A 20,520-nucleotide genomic window follows, 5' to 3' on the forward strand; every position below is an offset into this window, starting at 1 on the left:
CACTGTACGAGGCTCTTACGGTGACAGCTCGGAGTGTCACTTAGGAGGCCACGGGAAGCCCCTGCGAGTTCCCAAGTAGCGGGATAACCTGATCAGACCCTTACTTCAGAAGGGATGCAGGGAGATGCCCAGATCAGAGGCTGGCCGTGCAGTGGAACAGGTGGCACCTGTCCTGAGCCAGGCTCATAGCGGGAGGGCTGCATGAAGACCCACACGTGAGGTGGCAGACAACACTCTGCATCGGAAGTGCGCGTCACAAATGAGGCACACCCCTAGCATCGCTCTCCCCGTTTCCCAGCTGGGACCTCAGGACACAGGGATGCCATGACAGTCCATTGGGACTCCTCAGGATGTGTGATGGAGAACCAAGCAGGATCCTGGGGGCCATTTCACAGAACACACAGTCAATAACTGAGAGACAGACGGACAGAGACCTGGCTATCCAGCCTCATAACAACACAGTCAGAACAGGATCTGGCAGAGAAACATCACTTCCTTAGGATAAGGATTGGTGGGGTTGGGGGGCAGGGAGGAGAGGAGAAAGGCTGGAAAAAAAAACACACACACACAAACCAAAAAACAATAAAAACGGTACAAGGGAATAATGTTGGGTGCGATTTCATAGGTGTGTGTGTGTCAGATGACAAGAGGCTGAGGGTTACCGACATCCCTGGGGATGCATTAGAGAGAGCAGCAAGAACTGAGGAAAGCACGGAGGCATCCAGCCACGTGCCCTGTGTCCCACAGTCCAGGCAGGATCTGTGTGCCTGTGCCTTCCCACTCATCCAAACTGGACCTGCCATCTTGGTCCTTTGCAGGTGGCCAGGTTAGGTCCCACACACTACTTTCCAACAGTGCCCCCTCAGAGAACGGGGAGGCGAAGACGCTTGACTCCTATTCTGTCTTCAGACACTGCACACGAGGAGGAATGAAGAGTTTGGAAAGGCAAGGTTGGTGGTGGGGGGCGACGCTGAACAAAAGCTCCCGGTAGGAGAGCCGATAGACAAGAGTGGTGATGGAGCCACGTCAAGCGATTTCAAGCGTCCACTTGCAAGCTAATTTCACCCTGAAACAGCCTGCCGACTCCTTCTGCTAATCATGTTTAGGAAATCACTAAGATCAGAAAATGGAAATCAGAAGGCTGGAGATAACCGCCATGTCCCCACCCCATCACCCCTGGCTCCCCATCTCAAAACCACAAGGGCAACCTTGAGACGGTTCTGTCTGATGCTGACCGTCCCCAACCCACTCTGGTAAAAACTTAGAAAAAAAAATGTATTCAGATGCCATGGGGACTATCTAGAAAAAGATAAATAACATCATTAAGCCCCAGCGGGAGGTCTCTTACAAAGAGCTACAGCAAGCTAACCCCATTTCACTTTGGTGGCGGGGATTTTCGAGGCTGATAGATGGGAAGGGCTAGAGACGTGGCGGGCCTGGGTTTGCGCCTCTGCTGATAACCTTGAGGAAGGATAGATAAATGTGGGTGACGTGACAATGTGGCCCTCGGAGCTCACTGATGGTTAATCAGCAGCCGGAAGGACGCCGCTGTTCTGGCCGCGTCAGTCTGCGGGCATTTTCAGGGACACCGCGTGGACAGCTGCCTATTGGTTGTTTTAAAGCTTCCAGATGGTAGTTTCCAACAAATCTTCAAATACAGAGGAATGCAGATTCAGACTTGTGTCAATAGACCTGAATGATGACAATACCAAGAGCGGCAAGACACGCGTGCAGGAGGATAAACATAAGAATCATGGGCTGGCACGGTCATACTGTAGGTAAAGCCGAGGCCCGTGATGCCAGCATCCCATGTGGGCACCGATTCAAGGTCCGGCAGCCTCACTTGTGACCCAGCTCTGTGTTCATGCCCTGGGAAAAGCAGCAGCAGATGGCTGACATGATTTGGCCCCTGCCACCCACATGGGGTAGTCTTAGAAGACGTTCCTCGGTTCAGCTTGACCCAGCACCCGCCATGGTGGACCTCTGCAGAATGAACCAGCAGATGCAAGATCTCTCTCTCTCTCTCTCTCTCTCTCAACTCTGACTTTCAAATCAATCAATCTTGAAAAGAAGAAAGAAAGAAAAAAAAAGAAATAAAATCAACAGGCCAGGGTTTAACAAAATGAACGCTTCACCGAAGGCTGACCGTGGTTCCGCTCATGTACAAGGGAGCTGGCTGTGTTTTGAGGAGGCAGGTGGGGGAAGGAGGTGGCTTCAGTAAGTCACACGTGCACTATGAGTTACCTCTGGGTCAAGGTTGATGAAATTACCACATGCACTCTGAGGTTATATTCTCTCAGATTTGGGCTGTCCAGAATCAACCACCAAACCATTAGGCCATTAACCATCACATGACAGTTTGGGGGACCCAAGGGACAGGTTTGAAATTAGACGCACGCCAGCAGAGAGCAGTATGGCCAAATGCTCAGGCTTCACTCAGGCAGCAAAGCAAGGTGTCTCAACCTGAAGGAAGGTGCTTCCCGGGTGGCTGGGCTGCTTTGTACAAGTCTCCAAGGTTATTTCTCAGAATAAGAGCACATTTGTTCTCTGAAGCTTCAACGGGAACAACTAAGAAGTGAGCGGGCTGAAGCCGTCTCACTCTGCGAGTGGCTTGTTTAGGCGTTCTGCTCTGGAGTGTCGTGAGCCGTGTCCCGCAGCAGCCAGCGGATGCCGAGCCACGCCCGTGGAGGTTGCGTGACCGGCCGCCACCGGCAGTAACAGGTGGAAACATCTGGGCTGTAGCCATTGAAATGGACATGACGAACACCCCCTTCCAACCCAAGCATCCGTAAACCACGTCTACAGATTCCGAACAGCTCTGCTACAGCCAGCCTGCCTGTCATCATCTAATTCCACACCCAGTTCCGGGGGCAAGTGTCAAGGGTACAAACACGCAAACTAGGACGAATATCTTTCCAAAGAATCACTCGTATCTACTGTATACAGTAAGAATATGGCTGTTGAAACTTTACCTCTCATTTAACCTCAAAGGCAGAGAGAATGAGGGCAGCGGTGCTGAGGAGGTAGTGCCGGAAGTGCAATATTTTACCCCCTGGTTTATTTTTCAAACACCAGCAAAAGATGGGGCCAGACCAGGCTGAGCCCAGGAGCCTGGAACTCCGTCTGCTTCTTCCGTACGGATGGTAGGAACCTAAGAAGTGAAGGCATTATCCACCACCTCCCTGCACGCAGTGTGCTGGTAGGAAACGGTATCAGACGTGAAGGAACCAGGCCCTCCCATGGAGGATGCAGTGATCCAAGGAACCACTTCAGCTGCCTTGCCCAACACTCACTCTAGGAGTGACCCCTTGAAAGCTTTACACATCAGCAGAGAACAAAACCTTCGGCTAGCACTTGAAAACATTTTCTCCTTGCGGAAATTAGGAAACGGGAGCCAGTGGCAACAGATCAACATTGTCAGACAACAACCATTGCAGCAGGACTGTATGCTTAGGCTTTGGGCAGCTCCTCGGGGTCCAAGGCACTCTCGTGTACCCTATTTTTAAACTAACAAGCAAAATGAACAACAAAAAAACCCCACAAGGCCTATAGAAGCAGCTGGTTAGCCTAGGACTTAGGACTCCTGTCCTGCCTTAGAAGCACGGACCCTGACCCAACATCTTAGTTTGTCCTTCGTGCGTACATTGTCCAGGAGGAGGTTGTGGCTCGAGTCGCGGGATTCCTACTCCCTGTAAGGAAGAGTGGGATTGTGTTTCCAGCTTATGGCCCCTTCCCTGGCTCAGCCCCCGGCTGCCCGACTGTCGTGGACATTTCCGGGAGAGAACCAGTGGATGCGAGTTGGCTTACACCGTGTCTCAAATCACGTGTGCTACGGTCCCAGCTCTCTTTCTCGATCTGGCTTCCTGCTGTTGTACATTAAAGGAAAGCAGTGGACGATGGCTCACTACCTGGGTCCCTGCTACCCGTGGATGGGACACCCATAGCATATTTCTGGCTCCAGGCTCCAGGCCCAGCCAGCCACGGAAGTTGTGGGCCTTGGGGAAATAGGAGGTGGCTGGAAGACCTGTCTCTGTGCCTGTGTGGTTTCTATGCGCCCCTAGCTTTCAAATAAAAACAACACCAAGTCCAGCAAACAAAACCTGGCGCTGAAATCACACGAGCAATCCATCGATGCTTAAAATGATCTCAGTTCTTCCTAAAAATATCAAGATACATCTGTCCCAGAATCCAACGAGAAACTTTTCAACAACTGTCTCCTGAGGGCTAATTATTTCTTCTTATATATCAGTTAAATATAGATGACACTTCTTATTTAACGTGCTGCTAAATCCATCCGGCTTGTCAGAGATCTAGCGTTTGACTGAGGACCTGGGAGGGAGCTTGGTCCAGGTGGTCTTTCTCTCCCAGGTAGCTTGAGTTACAATTTTAGTAACTGACTCCGAATGGTGTAAATATCTTAAGGCAGAGTGATGTACAAGTTCCTTGGGACCATTTTCTAAACCCCAAAATATGACATTCTAATTAAGGCCCTCCTAAATATGAGTGCCTCCTACGTGGGTGCTGAGCTGGGGGACAGAGAAATCCAAAATATAAATAGAGCCAGAGATTTTTTTTCTTTTCCCCTCGAGGACTGCCAACATGCAATACGAGACATCCGTGGAATAGGCGCGGCTTGTAAACTTTCCAGCCGGACCAATGCAACATGTTCACTTGCGGAAGAGGAAAGGAGAAAAATGCTTAAAGCCAGGTGGCAGAAAAATAAGCACTCAGTTGAGGCCAACCGAAATACTGAAATCTCCTTTGCTCCCGTGCAGCATAAAGACCTGTTCCTTCCTCAATCTTGGGGAGGCTGCATTTTCTGGAAACAAAACCGTGGAAACCAGGCTCAACAAGCACACGTCCTTTATTGTGCCCACAGGTCCACTCGCCCACCTGACGGGCTATAAATCGTGCACAAGGGCGATTATTCACAATGAGGCTGTTCCCAGGGCCTGGCCACATGCGCGGTCAGTGAATCACCACGACTCTCGAGAGCAGGTGCTGTCTGGGGACAGGGAAACTGAGGCTCAGGGAGGCTATGCAGCCACCCAGGCACGGGGCGTTCCCAACACCAGCAACTCCAAGATGGCAAGCACCCACCAAGTCCGCCCGTGTGCTGTGCTGTGCTCCCTGCCAGGGGCTTTCAGAGACACTGCCTCCCAGCATTGCCGCTCTGAGATGGTGTCTAGGAAAGGGATTGTAGCCCTGAACACCAGGAATTCCAGAGGCCTCCTCGAGCAAGCCAGCGGGGAGACAGAACTGCGTCCAGTGAGCCAGATGTGAGAGAGTGGTTCCCTGACAAATGGCAGAGAGGAGCGCGGAGTGACAGCAGCTGGCTGGCTGGCTGGCTGGCTGGCTGGCTGGCTGGCGGCCACGCAGAGCCTGATGCCCCAGACATCGGCCGGCCGCTCCAGCCAATGACAGGGCCCTTAGCCAAAGTTCAGCCCACGATGATGATGATGATGCTGTTAGGTTTTGAAGTTTTGAAAAACGGGAAGCGGAAGAAAAGGGGAAACTGCCTGAAGCTTTTATTCCAAAGGCAGTAACTTTTGGGGGGGGGGGACAGGCATTTGCTACTTTTGAACCCCTAAAACCAATAGGAAATAACCTCCCAGGGAAGCACGTGGATTGCCCCAGCCCCCTGCATCGAGTGACTTCTTTTTATATCCTTGGAAAACACTGCAGCCATCACACTGCGATGCAAGGCCCAGCTTTTCAACATACATCAACCCTCCCCGTGCCCGGCTAACCCCACCCCACCTTGTATCTTCGTAGGTCCCCTCCTCAGGGGTTCCAGCAGCTGCAGACTCCTGCACACGCCTATCAAACATCCAGGCACATCTGGCTAGAGATACAGAGGCCGCAATCTCTAGAGACCCAGGCCAGAAAACAAGTCCGAGGAAGTTGCGGAGTGAACCTCTCTTATTTGGTGGGATGTCCCTTTATACCAGCGGCCAACGCGAGTCAACATTGAAGACCCCAGCCTCTGGCTCTGCAAGGCACATCCAAATGGTGGACTGCCTTGGAGCCTGCCGGAGCTCCAACAGAAACACGACCAAGCTGGGCTTGTGGTCAAGTTCTTCTTCTGGATGTCTCTTATTGCTCTTGTGTCAATGAGCAGCTGATCTGGACCCAGGGGGATGGGGCTGTTCTTGGGAATCCTTCTGGGGGCATATACTTGCCCCAGAACTGCCAACAGAACCGGCAAGTAATCTGAGATGGCAGGGCCCACGAGGAGGGGCCAGAAACCCCCGAACTCTTGGCCAAACAGCTCCTCCTCCTTCGTTCTCAGCATTTCTGCAAACTCCCTACAGAGGAGCCAGGACTCAACAGCCAACACCTTGCCAATACTTAGTCTCTGTCTGTCAGGCTGTGTCACCTTTCCAACGAGGGTCTCCTTCCTGATACAAGAGACGTACCGAATGGCGCACTCCCACCTCAGCCACGTGCGCCCAACACCTGCCGGTGTACCGAGAGTTGCCGTAAAGAACTCGACACGGAGTAAATATCACGGTTACTCAGTGTCCCATCTGTTACCGACCCACCTTTCGAACGACACGACGTGCCGCCTGCCAAGCAGGATAGCCATCCCGTGATTATCAGGTAACCAAAGGCAGCCTAACTCGTTTATCCTTCCCGACACTGCTGACTGGCACCTTCAAAAGACTTTGTTTTCATTTTCAAATAATTACTCATTGTTTAAAATAGTAGGGGGTGGGGCGGGGAGGGGAGTGTCCAGCACGGCTTTCTCAAGTTCACATGCAAAAGTTTTGCACGGGAGACACAGAAACTTTGCTGAAATGCCACACAACTTTCGTAGGAGGAAGGGAGAAGTTCTCGCCCACGCAAGCGCCGGACAGAACGACAGAACAACGGAACACTTTTTCAGGAAGTGTCTGTTTGTTAAAGGAATCTTGACATCAACGAGGTACCTTAAGCATATTACAATTCATTTCCCCCCTCCCCTCACAAAACTTGCTTTGTCATCCCAACCCCTCTCACATCACAACAAACCTCCCAATGTCCTCCTTCAGTTTAGACTGTCAGGAAAAAAAAAACTTAAAAATAGTGACCATGACTTAACCTCCTCCGAACCATCTTGAACACAAAACTTACACCGAAAGAAGCAGCCAAGGAGGCAGGGTGGCCGTTTTCAACATGGTAGGAGGCCATTACCCCAAGCGGCAAGCAACTCAAGAACCAACTGCCAACTTGGTCCACCCCTTGCTCCGTAGGGGCCGGAGGCTCAGGGCGCCAGGATCCGCCACCCACCTGTCCTTGTAGTTGATGACCGTGTCGATGATGGCGTTCATCTGTCTGGTCAGTTTCGGGGGATTGGGCGAGAGCTTCTCGGCTGGGGGGCGGCCCCGTCTCTTTTTAGCCTTTTCCACGTCTTCCTTGGCGGGGTCCTTGTCCACGTTTCTTCGCCTCTTTCTCTTTTTCAGCCGTACTTCCTCCTCCATTTCCTCTAAGTTGCCGTCTTCAATGGCCTGTGCGTCGGAGACAAAAGCAGGACAACTCAAAGGTAAGGAGCTACCCAAGACAAATCTCTCCGTTTCCTGCATGTTATAAACACATACATACAGCAGCTTTTATGAATTACAGTGGGGTAAACCAAACAGATCAAAATTCATAGTAATTCGTGGAGGCAGACATAAAAAGGCAGGCCACCATATTGATGATAAGTGCCTCTATAAACCAAGTCTGCTTCAAGAACAAAACAGGCCCAGAATAACCATCGTCAAAAAAGAAAAAAAAAAAAATGACAGGACAAACATGAAGCCTTCTGCACACTAAGGTGTCTGAGGATAAGAGAATCCCAACGCAATTTGAGCTCCACACGAGAAAAAGAATCTAATTGTTTCCTTACTACAAGCAAAGAAAGGGTAAACAAAAACAAAAAAAAATTAAAATGAGGGGTGGCTCCAGGAAAACAATTTTTTCCTTTGGAAACACAACCACACAAATCCACGCAACCTGACCACCTCCAACGTGACATCAATGAAGCCATGAAGCACAACATACATCCAGATTCCATCCAGATTTTGTTTGTAACTCAGCATTAGTAAACAGGGAAGACCGAGAAGTACAAAGCCACATTCCTTGGTAAACGCAGTTAAATCAACCATCAAGAACGCGCGCGCGCACACACACAGACAGCAAACACTTTTTGTTCCAATTACCTGCAAACGCTTGCTTTAAACCAGAGCCAGCAGCACTAATGCAGAGAGATAATAAAATAGCTATAAAAAACAACCAGGTAGAAAAAAAAAAAAAAGAAACCTGCTCAGAAAGAAGGACTAAAAACATCCATGTGACAGACCCAGAAGTTTCAACTTTTTTTTTTTTTTCCTGGTAAGACTCAAAACTTAAGAAGAAAAAAATAAACGGAGGGGGAAGAGACTATAAAACAAAATAAAAATTGGATAAAAGAGAATCTAACCTCGGGGGCGGGGGCATAATTTTTCTCTTTTTCTTTTTTTTTTTTTAAAAAAAAAATGTTCTTTGAAATTATATTTGGAGACTGCTTTCTCCCATAAAATAACTGATGTAATTTCTTCCTTCTGCCCTCAGTAGTGCCTCCCCGTATGCAAATGCTAATCAATTCTTTCCCGGAGCTGAAAGAGCTCTAATCATAAGGCAATTACCTTCATTTTTGTACAGCACCAAACATGGCTAATATTTATGATCATGTGAGTATAACAATCAATATAAAAAGTGATTACAGCTCAGACAGAATTTCTTTCACTTATATATATATACAATGCCTCCTTAAAAAAAAAAAAAAGGTCTTATGAAGAAAAACCTGCGAGAAAGGACAAGACAACCTGGCATATTAAAAATGCCAATGGGATTTCAGAGAGAGAGAGAGAAAAAAAAAAAAACACCGCCACATAGGATTTCTATGCATCGTCCAACGTGCCAATCCACAGAAAGCATGCAGACAGAATCCTAAGGGAGGCTCTCAGCCTAGGCCTCAACCGTGAAGACACTTCCCATCACAGCCCTACAGTGTTCAGACCTGACGAATTATGAAGAGAAAGCAAGAGGGAGAGAAAAAAAAAAAAAAAGCAAAAAAGGAAAGGAAAAAAAAAAGAGCTCCACATTATTTCATTAATATTCATTTGACTAAAAAGCAGGACACTCACTCTGGCTAAACACACTGCAGCTCAGCAAAGATGGAAAAAAAAAAAAAGGAGATTGTCTCTCCCGCATTATCTTGGAGGGTGAACATGCTAATCAGAAAATACGGCATGCAGGCTTGTGGACAGTGAACGGTCCTGCTGGACCTCGAGCACCCAACTGCACACAGGAACGCGGAGGACACCACCACCACCATCATCAGCTCTGACTGTGCTGCACACCTATCGTATGCCTGGGCTTGTAGTTCTTAACTGATTCTTCAAGACGGCAACGAAAAAGGATATTTACCTTACCGCTATCGGCAGGCCGGCTATCGGAAATCACAGTTAGTGGGGATAAAATTAACAAGCCGGCAAAACAGCGAGCGCCTACTTTCTTCATCAGCTGATCGGGGGAAAAAAAAAAAAAGAGAGAGAGAGAGAGAGAGACAGAGCTGGGAAAGGCTATGTTTTCATATACAAGTAATTTTATTGTACTGAAAATTTAATACTGAAAGCATCGTGGATAGCCAAATCTGCTGTTTCACTGTAGCTTACTACAAGGCCCCGAAGCCTTCCCTCCTTCGGTCTGTTTTAATATTGACAACTACTCATCAAAGCCTCTGCCTCCCCCCCCTACCCCACCACCAACCACTATTCCAGGCAGCAGAATTAGAGATTTTTTTTAAGCTCAGGTGGTATGTTGCCTGCTGACATTCTAACAATTAAGCCAGAACAAAAACAAATTAATATTCAAATTAAAAAAAAAACTTAAAAACAAGGCATGATGGGGCTTTGGGGGGGTGCTATTTTATACCTTATAATGGTGCCCCCCCGCGGCCCCCAACCCCCCCACCCACGCTAAAAAAAAAAAAAACAAAAACAAAAATCAAACTGCAAGATTCTGGAGCAGTCTAAACTGATTTTTCAGAATAGAAGACAATTTAAAAAAAATTTTTTTAAATGCATGTCCGTGACAGCAACGTACATTCCTACCCGCCCCCCCCAAAATTCAGTTTTTTTTTTTAACACATTCTTCTCCCCTTGAAGGGCAATCCGAACAACTGCTGCCACTTTCAGTTTTTCACGCTGCAAATTTTTCGTTGCTTTTTTTTTTTCTTTTCTTTTCTTTTCAGTGGGAGGCATGAAGAGGAGGGGGAGGGGGAGGAAATATGTGCAAAGAATATTTCTACTCTCACCCCTCTGATCTTGGAAATCAGGAGCAGGAAGCACTAAGCTTGTGGCGTAGGGACTTCCAGACTCCACATCTGTGAGTCACTTAGAAGTGGAAAACAAAAACCAAACTAAATCGCAACCCAAAACTAGTGCAACGATTTGTTGTTATTATTATTATTATTACAATGGCTTTTGAGATCTCCTATTCCATTTAGCTCCTGGCAAGGGCAAGGAGATACACCAAGTTCTGACGACTGCCTTCTCTTAAATGAAGCTTTTCTGCAGGAATGCAGAGAGCCGCAAAAGACCCCCGTCGCCTCCTCTTTTCGCCCTAACACCCCTGCTCCCATCTCTCTCTCCACCCTGTGACGGCTAAAGGGGTGGGGGGGCGCAGTTCCTATAGGCAATAAATTCCACCCAACATTTTCCAATGCTTTCCACACTTCATAGATGGGAAGATTTCTCCTGTGTGAAATACAATTATCCGTGGAGGTTTTTCAACTGGTCTGTATCTTTTTTTAAAAAAAGCTTTTTTTTTAAACTAGCTCAACTGACTCAACTCAGCTCTGGAGAGGGGGAAAGGGAAGAGAGAGAAGGAGGGGGGCGCACACACACTCCGTCTAGGTCGGTCTCTGTGTCTCCCTCTTTCTCTCTCTCTCTCTCTCTCTCTCTCTCTCTCTCACACACACACACACACACACACACACACACACAACTTGCTCCACAAGGCTCCAGTCCTACCCCCGGAAAGAATTCCCTCCCAAACCTTTTACCAGCACAATAATGGAATAAATCACAAAAGCAAACCCCCAGTTTCCGACTGGTGACGTGTTGCGCAAGAATACGCGAGCCCTAATTCAACATACAGACGGATCCCATGGCTGAACTGCCTCGAGATTTAATGAAGTGAATAGGAAGGAAGTCGGGGGGGAAAAAAAAGTGTACAAATAAGAAATTAACACTTTCCTTCCCTCCAAAACCCCGGTGAGCCCGCTGACTACAGGCAAGTTTGGCGCGGCACCTCTTAAAGGTACACCGCACTCGCTGGGCTCGGATGTCACCAGAAAAAAAAAAAAAAAAAGAAAGAAAGAAAAAAAAGAGTGAGGTGGAGAAGGAAAAAAAAAGCAAAACAAACCCAACCCAAGCCAACCCAACCCAATCCAACCCAACCCAACCCAAGCCAACCCCATCTGGAGCGAGAAGAGCGCCCAGCCAAGTAAAAGAGTTAAGCCCATTGTAGCCTGCCTGTCTTTCCTGAATGAAGCCAGGAGTTACTCGGTCTTCCACTGGGTGGCAACCTCGCCCCTACCCCCAACCTCCCCCCCCCCTTTTTTTCTTTCTTTTATTTGCAGTCTGGCTTAAAAAGAGGACGTTTCCGTGACACTCGGTGGGCAGGAAGCCACCCCTGTCTGTCTGTCTGTCTCTCTCTCTCCCCGCGCCCTGGAGGGGGAAGCCAGGGAGGTGTGGAGGGCTGCAGGGTGAGCTTGCTGAGAGCCAGTGAGCAAGCTGGGCAGCTGGCAGAGCACATGGCAGACCCGGGACTGGGACCCACGTGGGCTGCGGCGGGGGTGTGTGCCTGTGGGTGGGTGGGTGGGTGGCTCTCTGGTGCGCGCGCGCGCACACACACACACAGCCTCTGCCTGCTCCCGTAGGCTGACGGGTGGGGTCTGAAGGGGCTTGCTGGCCACGGCCACCCGGACGCCGGCTTCTCCAGGCCGAGGCGATCCCAGCCCGTGTGCCATCACGCCGCCGGATCCACGCGCTTCAGGAATCGGGGATGGGGCGGGCGGTGGCGCAGGGATGTGCGCGCACGCTGATGGCTGCGGTACTTTGTCTCTCAGCCTGGGGCTGGTGAGGGGGTCCTGGGGAGAGGGGGAGGTGGGGAGTGGCTGGCGTGGCTATTACCCTAGGCGCTGGAGGGACGACGACGGCCACCTCGACCATGGAGCTAGTCTGCACAGGCATCCAGACAATGCCTGACAGATGGGAAATTCTGTATTGCCGGGAGTAACCGAGATTTACATAATCCCGTGTCTGTCCACAGGCGCCATGCTTGCTGCTCTCTCCCTCTCTCTCAGCCTCTAGCGGTGTGTATGTGGGAAGCGGGGAGGGGCTCTTCTTAGGGACTCCAGCTGGATTCCATAAGAGGCCCCCCCCTCCTTCCCTTTCCCCTCCCATCCTCCCCTGCCCCGCCCAGATGCTGCCACGGGGTGGAAGGAGGCCCCTAGAGCTGAACAATCCCCCCACTCGGGGCTATCCAAGCACAGCCCTTAAACTCACTAGTTGCCGGTCCACTCGGGGAAGGGGGTGGGGCGGGGCTCAAGCTCCCCTTGCAACCTCTCAGAGAACCCGGGAGCCTATCAGGCAGGTAGCGACACTTCCCCCAACAGTAACAACGCTAGGAAAATACAAAAGTTTCTTCCTCGCGCAGGAGCCATTTTCTCACACTGGTAGTGTAAACACAGCACCCACCGTGGAACATGGAGCTCATTGTCCACAAGCGCTACATGACTGTGCTTGCTTAGCGGGGAACGACAACCACAAAGGCCAAAAACCACGGTGGCGCTGATGGCTTGGGGCCATCCCAAGCTTTGAAATCTGACCCCTTCCCTGGAAGCCACCCTTTAGAAAAGAGTACACTAAGTTAGACTCCCTATAGAGATACAAACCCTAAACGACGTTAAAGAAGAAACACTATGTAACTCCATTTGCAACATGGGAAAGAACAACGCTGGTTACCAGGGACAGAAGCAAACGAGTGGGCTGATTCCCCGGGCAGCGAGGAGGAGGGGAGGGCTTGAAGTTCCTGGAGTTGGATGAGGGTAATGGGTGCCCAGCAGCGTGGCAGTAACTCCAAGCCATAGACATGGAGATGCCAGGGGATGAGCAGTCACAGGTGTTTCTCAAGGAGAAAAAATCATTTTTTTTTTTTTTACATTCTTAGGGCAAAAACCTCCCAATAATCATGGACTCACAGACATGCCTACCACCTCGATGCGCAGCCCACAATAACAGTGAAATCGGGCCGGCTCTGCTTCCGTACCCAAGCTTTCTAGCTTCTTGTTGATTAGCCAGTTGCGTGTTCAAGAGGCCAAGGACTAAGATTCCTTCTCAAAACATCCAGCTTATTTGTTCTAGCAGGATTAAGGAAATACCCAGGATATAAGAAAACCCCTACCCGGGACACGCCTAGCCACCCACTAACTTTGTCATTCTGTTTAGAATTGGCCTCAAACATTCAAGAGAAAAACCAACCTCCGGGCTGAGGATTCCACCCCCAAAGTTTTTTGACTGACTCCTCCCGCTGTGGTGCAATAGACTGACGACAATGTTTATTCAATAGACCCTCAAGTCATTTTTTTTTAAAAGATTGTATTTATTTTTATTGCGAAGGCAAATTTACAGAGCCAAAGGTTTGTTAACTCACTCCCAAAGTCGCTGTGACAGCCATTGCTGAGCCAATCCAAAGCCAGGAGCTTCTTCTGGGTCTCCCACCTGGGGGCAGGTTCCCAAAGCTTTGGACCATCCTCCACTGCTTTCCCAGGGCACAAACAGGGAGCTGGATGGGAAATGGAGCATCAGGGACATGAAATAGCACCCCTATGGGATCCTGGTGGTTGCCAGGTGAGGATTTAGCCACTGAGCCATCACTGTAGGTCCAGCCCTTAAATCAACAAGCAGTGGTCAGAGTACTGGAATGCCAACCACACTGGTAGCTCTCCCTGAGTTGAGAATGAAATGAACAGTGCTGGACAGCAGTGCTGGAACGGGCAGGAGACGACCTGAGCCTCAATTCAGCTGGAATTCCAGGTTCTTTCCAGGTATTAAACATTTTTTGTTCATTAACTTCACAAGGCTTTCTGCGAGAAACGGAACCAAGGTGAGCTGTCTTGGCCCTGGCTGGCATAAGAAAGCCACTTGAGGAGAGCGGAGAGCAGGTGACAGCGTGGCTTTTACAGCTGAGCTCAATCCGGACACAATTTCAGGGAAGACAAGTTTGGGGTTGGAAGGAACAACATGGCCACAGCACAGTGAGTTATTCAAGCGATGTGATCCACTAAGAACTCCCATGGCACCCTTAGGCGACACAAGGTTATTTTCCAAATGCACGGAAGAAAAGTGAGGAGCTAATTTCATTTCCATGCAGAAACAGTTTTGAAATCTATGCATAGCCTTCCAAGCTTTTGAGGAAGTACGCTGTATGTAACACAACGGTCTGCTCACACACAAGGACTCTCTGATTTAGCACAAAGTGGCTCCCAAAATATCTGACCCCCAAGATGCAAATTACACACACACACACACACACACAGAGTATCGACATCTTTGCTCTTACAAGGTAGGCACACGCTAAGCTAGCAGTCTGTTGAGGGGAACCAATCAAAGAATTAGAACCCAAGAACTCGGAAGAAGTTTAGAGAAACAGTGGAGGATTGCAAGGAAAAATGCCTGTGCTTGTCCAGTCGCTTCTGAGTCAGCACCCAGCCAGGAGCGCCACCTGCTTGTGTCAGGGGCAGGACTCCTCCGGGAGGCCTGGGTGCTTCCGCACTCAGAGGTTCTCAGTAAATTGAAAGAAGAAATCCCGAGAGAGCGCACAACACATTGTGGTGTCATTTCATTGCTCACCAAGAAGAACGTACGACTATGGAGATGGGCAGGCAGAACAACAGTGATTTAAGGGCAAGACCTCGTGTTGGACAGCAAATTGGAAGCATCTTCAAGGCTGCAAGGCTTAGAAGGAAATGCTTTCCCCTCTGGCCTTGCCTGTGATGATCTGCCACAATACAACACCAGTGGTCCCAAGCTCTTAGTGCTAAAGGGCACCGAATTAACAAGAGGGCGGACGAGACAGAATGCCTGCTCTGCCCGAGGCAGAGGCAAAGAGGGCCTGCTCTTAGCCCAATAATTAGAGCAGAGCTACATAAATAAAGCAAGGCATGAATCCACAGCACTTGCTCTGGCCTGGCGCAGTGGCTCATTGGCTAAATTCTCACCAGGATCAACCACCAGGATGAAACAGGGGTGCTATTTCATGTCCCTCATGCTCCATTTCCCATCCAGCTCCCTGCTTGTGGCGTGGGACAGCAATAGAGGACGGCCCAGAGCCTTGGGACCCTGCACCCAGGTGGGAGACCCAGAAAAAGCTCCTGGCTTTAGATTGGCTCAGCTCCAGTCATTGCAGACACGTGGGGAGTGAACCAATGGTCAGAAGACCTTTTGCCGTCTCTTCTCTCTGTAAATCTGCCTTTTCGATGGAAAATAAATGAATCTTAAAAAAAAAAAAAACCCACAGCATTCAAGTTCAAGCACATCTGATAACAAGCCAAGAATGAATCGCAGCTTCAAAGCGTGCTGAGGCACATTCACATTCATACTTCCCCTGTGGCTGCCATTGCCCCTGCCATCGCCTCTGTCACCACTAGCAGGATGAATATCTAATACACACAATTACTGGGTGGCCAGATGCTCAGCGCTTTAATTCCCCCTGGTTCTCAGAACAGTATATGAGGGTGGCATCTTGCTCTGGCCTGTGTCCTCTGCATCTGAGCTCTGCAAGTCTAGCTGCACATACCGTGTCCCGGGCTAGCAGACTCTTCTACCGAGAGCTTCGGCGCGCTCGTGGAAGGCCACATTGGGAAAACCGATGCAGGGATTTACACATTTCATGACGTGAAAAGAAACGATGTTTAGTTACGCATGGTAAGCATGGTTGAATAACATTTTGTACCAATACGACATGGTTCATCTTAGGAAGACTGCCAGCAAAGACCTCTCTCTCTCTCTCTCTCTCTCTCTCTCTCACACACACACACACACACTCAATCGTAAGTATAGCATCATAATCTGGTCAAGATAATACCAAGCCATTTTAACCATCAATGGGAAAATAAGCACCGCTTCATTACCTTCAGGAATTCATAGCAAAGTTTAATTTACGGCATTTCTTCTGGCCAACAATACATGCGTTGGGAAATGGAGACAAAAATTGTGAAACCAGTACTTTGCTTGGCTCTCCGCTTTAAAGATACCAGAAATGTTGGGCACGAGAGCATATGATTTCCTTGGGAAAGATCTATCAGGAGTAACTTGCCCTCCTCTGTGTTAAGTAAGTTCTGATATGGAAGGCGCACCTCTTCCACACGAAGGCAAATGGCTCACCTCCTTAAATCTGATCGCAATATTCTACGCTGGGTGCTTTCGATGCTGTGGAATATCTCAGAAGGTTCTTGCGTGGGAAGTTCTTTCTGCCAGGGCCATTTCTTCTGCCGCCAAACCCAGCACCGAGTTTCCTGGCTGCAGACCGAGTCATTTCTTGCGGTTACTTATTTTTTTTTTGTACATTTTAAATGAGTGAATTCACTGTTATTCCAAGGGCTCCCACCTCCATCAGTTTCCAAAGTCCTCCTCAAAATCTCAGGGTATGTTCACACACCCTCTTCCTTGCTAAATGTCATTGCTAACTTTATTTAAAAATGTTATCTATTTCTCTGAAAGGCGGTTACCGATAGGGGAGGGTGGAGCTGAAGTTTCTGCTATCCACCAGTTCTATTCCCTAAATAACTCTGATGGCCAGAGCTGGGCCAGGCTGGAGCCAGGAGTATGGAAACCCATCTGTGCCTCCCACATGCCTGGCAGGAGCCAAAGCAGCTGGGCCATCTTCTGCTGCCTTCCCAGGGAGAAATGAGCAAGGAACTGGATGGGAAGTGCAGCAGCCAGGACTTGGTACAGGAAGCCAACGCTGCAGGTGGCTACCTAACCAACTGTCGCCCCACATCGACGGTCCCTTTTCTTGCCAACGTGATAGCTTACCTCAATTCTTGGACCCAAGTACTAACCTAACTGAGAAATATTATTACCTCCAGCGCAATGTGTAAGTGAATTCGGTCTAAACTAGAGAGAGAGAGAGCTTCTGTACCCAGGGGGTTTCACTGACCATGGCTGAGAAAAAAAAAATCCATCCATCTATACCCTGTATGTACAGCTTGGGGACATCATTCCATAAAACATACAATGTCAAAACTGTTTACACGGCAACTTTCATTGTATTAGGTAAAATAAGGAGAGAGAGCTGACAGGAGGGGGTATGTAGGTAATACACACACATCAGGCTGTTTTCTAGAAGAAACTGGAGTTCTGGTATCCACGGAAGTCCTGAACTCCCCTCCCCCCCAACCCTGCAGGAAAGACCAAGGGCCGAATACGCTTTAACTAAAGTGGATTTCCATTTTTTTGGTGCAGGGTCAAACCAATCATGCTGACATGCCTTTACGTTTTAGATGCACGAGACCCTTTTAGGACGGTTGCACTGGCGCTCACTGCACACCTACCTTCCATGTTAATTTCCACTTTGTTGTGGTCTTGTTTCAATCTTCTCATCATAACCAACTTTACTTTCTGCATTATTATTTCTTCGGGGAGCTTTGCTCTCTGGAGCTCAACTATCTCCTGTCTCTTCCCCGGCCCCAACCTGCAAGAGTTATTTTTTTGTAACCTATCAAGTAGCTTCACCTTTAAGAGGCAAAAAGGCAACACAATGGCAATGCTTTGCCTTTTGTGTGTGTTCGCTCATCGCCAATGAAACAAGTGTTGACAACCAGGCACTGACCATGACATGAGTCCATTATTGCCACAAGGGCTTTTGGACAGATGAGCTAGAAGCAAAGCAAACATTATTCCTACGTATGCCATCTCCCACTTGCAACACTACGATAGTATAGGCTCAATCATGTTCCTCAAACATTCCTTGCTGAGACCCCCAAGCCCTAATGTCTGAGTATCTGAATGGATTTGGAGACGGGGCTTTTGATCACCCGATCAAGGGAACTTGAACTCATGCGGGTAAGCCATCAGGCCTGAGACAATCAGAACACAGACACACACGGGAGGAGAGCCTGTTGCAGACCTGCCAAGAAGCAGCCCAGGAAGCAGCTTTGAGCTCAGATGTCCGGTCTTGTGAACTTGGAAGAAAATGTGGGATGCTGAAGGTACTAGCAATGTGACATTCAGTGACACCAGCACAAGTTATTCATGTGTGTGGTCATTCATATTTGCAGTTGTGGGGGGTGTGGTAACTCACTGTATGAAGGCAGAGGAAATGTTGACATACTGGGATGGTACACGGCAAGGCTGCACACATGCCTAGGGAAAAAAATCCACAAGGGATCACGGGAAAGGAGGGACAGGAAGGTAAGTAGGGGGGTATTGTGGCACAATGGATGAAGCTGCCTCTGGGATGCCTATACCCCATAATGGGTGCCTGGGATGCTGCATCCCAGTTCTTATCAATACATCTAGGAGACAGTAGATGATGGCTCCAGGACTGGAGTTCCTGCCACTCACACGGGAGATTAGAGAGAGTAATGGGCCCTTGGCTTTGACCTGGCTCATACCAGGGTGGTACGGACATAATAGGAGTGAACCAATGGATAGAAGCTCTGTCACTCTGCATTCAGATACACAAAAATTGACCAAAAAAAAAAAATAAGCTAGGCATATGAAACATTTTTGAAATGTCTGCAGGCAAGGTGTTTTTACAAACTATGGAGCAAGAGATTATGAGAAAACTGAGTTAAGACAAATTTTTTTGCACCAAAAAAAGCCCTCTTCTGGGGCCCGGCATGATAGCATAGTGGTTAAAGTCCTCGCCTTGCACATGCTGGGATCCCATAGGGACACCAGTTCTAATCCTGGCGGTCCCGCTTCCCATCCAGCTCCCTGCTTGTGGCCTGGGAAAACAGTCGAGGATGGCCTTGGGACCCTGCACCTGCGTGTAGACCCAGAAGAGCTCCTAGCTCCTGGCTTCTGATTGGCTCAGCTCCGGCCATTGCAGCTGCTTGGGGAGTGAACCATCAGATGGAAGATCTTCCTCTCTGTCTCTCCTCCTCTCTGTATATCTGCCTTCCCAATAATAATAAATAAATCTTTTAAAAAGCCCTTTTTTAGCCCCATTTTCCATGAGCTTTTTTGAAAGATGCATATATGTTTTATTTATATATGCAATATGTCTCATCTATTAAAAAAAGATTTAATTAATTTGAAAAGCAGAGCAAAAACAAGGAAGGTCGGAGAGACAGAGAGATCCTCTATCTGCTGGTTCACTCCCCAAATGGCTACAACATTTAAGGCTCAAACCAGGCCTAAGCTAGACACCCAGAATTCCTCCTAGGTCTCCCAACGCAGGTTGCAGTGGTCTGAGTACTTAAGGCCACCTTCTGGGCCTTCCCAGGCCATTGGCAGGGAGCTGGATTGGAATTGGCTAACATGGAATGCTGGTGTAGATGGTGGTGGCCCAACTCGCTGGTCCCAAGCTGCCCTTGAAAATGATGGCACCCTTCATGCATCATGCCACCCTATGACGTAAGAGGGGAACTTTTCTTCCTGCGGGGTCTGCTGTCAAGACAGATGAAGATCTTGGCTCCTGGCTTCAATGTGACCTAGCCTTGGTCACTGCTACCATGCACTGGGAGTAAACCAGAAGATGGGAGATCTCCCGCCTTCTCCCTGTATCTTAAGCTAGAATCGCTATTCACATACATACCTCTTTGCTTAAGCCATAAACAATTATGCACGCTCATAAACATTTTGACAGGCATGAAGGTATCTCAGAACATTTGCGGAAAAACGAGAGAAAATGATCGTTGTTTTAGTGCGAAGGAAATTTCAAATCATGCATAGCTTTTCACATAACATTATGCATTTCCAGAAATTTTGAAGATCCATCATGCACATGAATTTCAAAGACTGTGCTGCTAACAATGTGTCTTTTCTTTTTATTTCCATGAATTGCTTGAAATATCCCCAGCATGTATCTACAGGCACACAAACATACATGATGCATGCACACGGAAATGACAGAGTTACTGAGGGAGTGTCAAGCTCCACTTAGAACTGAGCACTTGACACATCCAAGATGGCTGAACTGGGGAGAGCCAGGCTGGCTCAGACTGCTTTGCAACATGGAAGGAAGGAAGGAAGGAAGGAAGGAAGGAAGGAAGGAAGGAAGGAAGGAAGGAAGGAAGGAAGGAAGGAAGGAAGGAAGGGAGAGAGAGAAAAGAAAAGAAAAGAAAAGAAAAGAAAAGAAAAGAAAAGAAAAGAAAAGAAAAGAAAAGAAAAGAAAAGAAAAGAAAAGAAAAGAAAAGAAAAGAAAAGAAAAGAAAAGAAAAGAAAGAACCGCACTTCCAGAAGCCGGACTGGCAGAAATTTTCAGCAAGAAAACAGTGGC

General features: G+C 48.6%; 1 protein-coding gene across 2 annotated transcripts in view; it reads right to left on the reverse strand.

Annotated features, from left to right (window-relative positions):
* Positions 1-20,520, reverse strand: part of SMARCA2 (SWI/SNF related, matrix associated, actin dependent regulator of chromatin, subfamily a, member 2) — a 178,061-nt gene that overhangs the window by 20,533 nt on the left and 137,008 nt on the right. Inside the window, exons 1-2 of one of the 2 annotated variants that reach the window (XM_040988908.1) lie at positions 9,433-9,525; positions 7,273-7,490 (exon numbers count right to left, since the gene is read on the reverse strand). In XM_040988908.1, coding sequence (XP_040844842.1) covers positions 7,273-7,490; positions 9,433-9,525 — 311 coding nt within the window. Of the gene's footprint in view, positions 1-7,272; positions 7,491-9,432; positions 9,526-20,520 lie in introns of those variants that run through there. The other variant, XM_040988907.1, reaches the window with a different exon arrangement.

Source organism: Ochotona curzoniae, unplaced genomic scaffold, assembly GCF_017591425.1.
Source record: "Ochotona curzoniae isolate NIBS_2020 unplaced genomic scaffold, NIBS_Ocur_1.0 contig_50, whole genome shotgun sequence".
Lineage (NCBI taxonomy): Eukaryota > Metazoa > Chordata > Mammalia > Lagomorpha > Ochotonidae > Ochotona > Ochotona curzoniae.